This window comes from Cylas formicarius, unplaced genomic scaffold (genome assembly GCF_029955315.1).
Source record: "Cylas formicarius isolate icCylForm1 unplaced genomic scaffold, icCylForm1.1 PGA_scaffold_1__22_contigs__length_36826433, whole genome shotgun sequence".
Lineage (NCBI taxonomy): Eukaryota > Metazoa > Arthropoda > Insecta > Coleoptera > Brentidae > Cylas > Cylas formicarius.
Genome location: NW_026844264.1, coordinates 29,168,999 through 29,174,128, shown reverse-complemented (window position 1 = coordinate 29,174,128; position 5,130 = coordinate 29,168,999). Strand labels below are relative to the sequence as shown.

Here is a 5,130-nt window from a genome sequence, read left to right as displayed (position 1 = left end):
CTGGAGACGTCAATAAATTTTCAAAAAAGTCCGAGATAGAGAGCAGAAAATTAATTCAACCCTAAAGTGCATTCCCACATTCATCGAATTCGTGCTAAAAATTTTCACGTATTTATTACACCCTGTATCATCAAAATAAAATTAGGGAACGATTACTACATCCCAAAGACAAATAAACCAAAGATGGGACCTTCGGTCACTGGTTCTCAAATTAATTCTCACCAAATATTCGACTAGTTAGAGAGTTAGAGTAGAAATTGCCAATTTTTCTCGAACCATTTGCATAGTTACATCTAAAAGGCTCTAAAGGAATTAACAAAATAATAATATAAAGAATTTTCTCTTAAAAATAACAATTAAATCGCCAATTCAAATTCCCTGCAGTCTTTCTATAATAGATCGAAGTACAATCTGCTGGACATATTTTAATTGGATTTTCCGTTGGGTACTATTTTTTTTTTTAATTTGTATCGAACGAGTTAGTTACTTCCATTTTGTATTATTAATTTTACTGCATCAATACTTGTCAGTGAAAATTTATTTTTAGAATTTTGTGTTTACAGATTTCACGGTTTTTGTTGCTCTTCTTGAGCCGAATCGGAGTTATGTACGGATTTGGTCTGGTCGCTCTTGACTGTTTCGCGCTTGAATTGCCCGATAACATTGTGAGGTAATCCTGCTAGTCCCCTAAATAAGCCGCTTACTGCCCAATTCCAACTTTGCTGCATTTTCGAAACAACAGTTCCAAAACTCACGGGAGGAGCATCGCAGTGTCCATATGGATCGAACCCTGGTGCGGTGAACATATCTCTTGCGGCTTGGCAAGAAGGTGGATCCCATTTTTCGCTTTTGTGCGGTTGGGGCCCTTTCAAAAGCGCGCAAACAGTCTTGCAGAGTTCTTGGGTGTCGTCTGTTGTACCCCAGATTCCCATGTCGTACGTCACATAAAATATGCCAGCAGCTATTGCGGCCTTCGCACTAAACCCTAAAATAGTGAAGTGAAATAACAAATATATGTTTGATTGTATAAAATAGTAACTACCTAAAAGCCTTCCCAGGCCAAAACCTCTCCTACGTTTGGCTGGATCGCAAGGACACACCTTAGGGGCGCACATTTTTCGCAAATCTGCCCCAGTGCATACTTTAATACGCTTTATCTCCTGGGGGCAGTTCGAAGGTTGCACCCTTCCTTTACTGATGCATTCAATATTCCGTTCAGTCTTTGTCCCTACTGGCTGTTGGTACACTAAGAGATTTGATTTTTTGAGACATTTTTCGGCTGGATTATTTGGCTTGTCCGACATTTTAATAAATTTTGTGGAGTATGAAAAAATAAAAAGACGCCAAATGACAATGAGGTACTTAAAAGTCAATCAAATATTAGGAGTAGGTACTTCAATTTAAAATGTCATTGAACTTTAGATTTAGGTATCATGTTTTATAAAGGATACTTTAGCGAAGAGTTGGGTTGAGCTCCAGGGTAGCAACTACATACTACATTATTTCTACGACCATCAGATCTTAGGCAGCCATACAATCTTCGTCCCTTCCCCTACTATCCGATGGTTTATCATGAATTTTACCCTTATATCAGGCAGAATTATTGGTATTCATGAACCATTAGATGAAAAGCGGTCGGGATGTCTAGGAACCAATATCAATATCTGTGAATCTCCTCCAGGTGTGAAATAACTATCAGGGGCTGTCATTGTCGCATTTCCGTTCACTTTCACAGAATCAGCGTGCTCGACGATAATCTTTCGGGATTTCACTATGTTTTATCTGAACACGAAACTAGATTTTTATGAATCTGTTCTTTTTCATCCTCATGTTATAGAACATCACTTATAGAACTCACTTATTTTAGGAAAGTTCTTTCCGATATACTTAGTTTTGATTTTTTATTCTCTAGGGCAGCCCAATAACATTTCGTTTCATTCTAAGCTCACAACAAGTTGCAAGTCTCCCCCATCGAGCCCAGCCTAGCCCAGCGTAACAAGTTATTGTAAATAAGGACACCGCAAACCTCAAAAAGGAGGCTGAGAGATTCATGATGGGGGCGGATAATTGGTTTACTAAAAATAAATTAGTTATTAATAATGCTAAGACTGCTGTAACAATGTTTATAACAAATCGATAACGAACAGAACCGCTACAGACGTTAAATTTAAACGAGTTTTAAGTGATTGTTTTCGAGTATGTCTTTGGATAGTACCTTATCATGGGAAAATCATATAAATAATGTAGTAGATAAGTTAAATAAAGTAAAATATAGTCTTAGAGTACTAGGTGGGTATATTGCATGGGAAACGAAAAATTTTGAGACACATATGTGATACGGTCTTGTTATATATGGAAATTGACATAGAAAAAAAATTATTTGCCCTGAGAACTATATTGCAGTTAAATATTCGAGAGTCATGTAGGGAAAAATTTAAGGAAAATAAAATTTTAGCTTCATACAAGAGAGCATATTGTTCGTCTTTAAAAACAGAAACCTTATTGAAAATATTTTGCCTCAGGAAGTTTATAAGACCATGAAATAAATACACATATCCCAGGCACAGACTAACTATGAGTGAGGAGGGTGCTTATTATCAGTGGATTAGGTGTTAAAATAGTTTGCTGAACAACATAGAAACGACTAGAGAATTAAAAATGTTAAATGTTTAATTTACCCGTAGAAATAGAACCATGGAGTGTAGAAGATTTATGCAAAACATAATGAACAACCACTGTAATTGACACTATTTCAATGTTCAATGTTCAAGTATGCTTTGAAATAAAGATGGTTTATTATTATTATTATTATTATTATTATTATTATTATTATTATTTTAAAGTAGGGAATAGAAAAAAGGCATCATATCCTGACATGCGTAAGGGATTTGCAGTAAATTGATTATGTCCTTGATCTATGCAAAACTACCTAAATTTGATTTCATCAAAATTAACAAGGTGGACAGATTTTGTTCGACATTCTTCGTAAAATGCACCAAAGGTAAGGTTTGATCTATGATTAGGAACAAATTTATTTAAATTCCACTTCATTGTATGACTCCTACCATTGTTAAAAATATTTGATACTGAGCCTTGAGAAAACTGTCTGTTCCTACGATTAGTCGTGATGATTATTACTGTCCGTGTTTTTAGTGCCTTTTTGAATTTTAATATAATAAATACAATTTTTATCAATTCCAAAATTTCCATACTGGAAAATTGAAAATATCGACCTACAAAAGCATTAGTTCTAGCGGTGAACGGCCAAAATGCGTGAAGCTTTCCCATATATAAAAGTCAACGTAACGATCACGGCAAAGAACAAAATAAAAGCGAAAGGGGGTGTCTGAAGGGGAAAAACTCTCGCGCCAGCCCTTATCTCCTTTTTTTCGTAGTGACAGTCGTCGATATGTGTTTTAGTATCGAACGGTAATAAAATCTAAAATGGCCGCCCGAGCAAGGGTCGCCGCAGCTAGTCTCACCCCACGGAGCCTCCCCCGTGCTTTTCGGGGGATATTTTCAGGATTCGATTTTGGTTGCTGTTTCAGTAGCGTCGTCTAAGTTTAAATTGTAAACGGTTTGAACCCTTTGATTTCGGTAAAGATTCGTCAAACGAATAAGACCAAAGCAAATTCGTTAAAAATATCGAATTTCAATGTAAAACAATTTGGTTTACACCAAACTAAAATATTTAAAAAATTGTTGGCAATTTTTCACTAAACCCTTAGGAAAGTTGGAAGTCAAGTAGAAATTTGTAGAAGTAAATCCAATATATCAAAATGTTCACTTCTTTCCCGAAGAAGGTTATTTTGCACTAAACAAAAGACCGGAGAAAGAGGCCAAAGCAAAGCAAACAGAGCTTTGACACTGTAGTTCAAATGTTTAATATCAAATGTATTAAAGCAAAATGTAAATACAAATGTATATAATAATATTCCTTTATTACATCTTCGATGTTATTTCGACTTATTCATTATGTATGTAAATACACTTTCAAATGTTATTTTCAAATGCTATAAGGTTTTGAAATAGGCACCTTTATGCAAAGCTGGTCTTTTTTAAATGCTAAACACAATAAAATCATAAAAATGGGGACTTTTCAGGATTTTTTCATTTAAATTTTAACATTAATTTGCCTTGGATTTTTTTCTTTTTTAAATATCATCACAGAAAACTAAAGGGCACGTTATATAGATACATGTGTTAAAATTTATTAGCATTTCTGTTTACATATTTTTGCGTTTTTTATTTTTCTCTACTTAGGATTTTGTTCAGAGTTCATTCTATTACACACGCTAGTCAGCTGTTCCCCTGCATTTTTTAGCAATAAGATATTGATTAGACCAATTTCTTGTACTTCTTCTATTGAAATCAATAGCAAACATAGCAATATACATATACAAACATCACGTGTGACATAAAATTCAATGTACAACGGAAACGGTAAGACTTAAGTAAATATAAAATATGACAAAAATTTTCCGAGGAATTATAATTAAAATCAGAAAGTTGTCACTTGTCGACAAAAACGCAAACATCTTTTGCTTCAAAGTATTTTTTTAATATTTTTTATCATTTCTAAAATAAGGTCCAGTGTCTGACATATTAGCTCTCATATTTGTTGTTGTACCTCGGTTTCTGCAATATTCTGATATGATTTGCTTTTCATGTGCCTATCGACGCCACTGCGTCCATGAGTCATGCGGGGGTGGTGTCGCCAATAAATTAATGCTTTGACAGATGCGGGGGGTTGCATATCGGAATTAAATTGGGTCCAGGTAATAAACTATCTCGTTACTATAACGGCATTGCCGGTCTCCTTGGTGCATATTGTTGCTAAAAAGTTGAGGCAGCCATCAAAACATCATCACTAGGTTGCAACCACCAATGGGATCAAGAAATTTGCACTGTGACTTAGCTTAGAAATTTAAAGCCATTCAAATTTGTTATTAATTTCACTAAATTCTAGTTATTTAATTTGTAATAATTTTTACTAAATTGCTAAAATATTCCATAGCCCCTTGCATGTGATGAGTACGTGGTATGTAAAAATATAACTGAAAACTGTAACTCATCTTATTCTGCGAATCTGTAATTCTTTAAATTATTTAAATTTATTGGTCACTATCA

At 34.5% G+C, this 5,130-nt stretch overlaps 1 protein-coding gene across 1 annotated transcript; it reads right to left on the bottom strand.

Annotated features, from left to right (window-relative positions):
• Window positions 1-530: 530 nt before the first annotated feature.
• LOC132697022 (uncharacterized) lies at window positions 531-1,352 on the bottom strand. The gene is made up of 2 exons (XM_060662270.1): window positions 1,043-1,352; window positions 531-985 (listed from the first exon to the last, which is right to left on the bottom strand). Exons 1-2 carry the CDS (start codon window positions 1,302-1,304, stop codon window positions 567-569), a joined length of 681 nt encoding a protein of 226 aa, XP_060518253.1. The 5' UTR covers window positions 1,305-1,352; the 3' UTR covers window positions 531-566.
• Between the last annotated feature and the right edge of the window lie 3,778 nt (window positions 1,353-5,130).

Bases quoted from the DNA above. Each gene is read 5' to 3' on its own strand.
- LOC132697022 (XM_060662270.1), bottom strand. From the start codon at position 1,304: ATGTCGGACAAGCCAAATAATCCAGCCGAAAAATGTCTCAAAAAATCA. The intron at 986-1,042 runs GTAGTTACTATT...TCACTATTTTAG, and splicing joins TGGCCTGGGAAGGCTTTTAG to GGTTTAGTGCGAAGGCCGCA.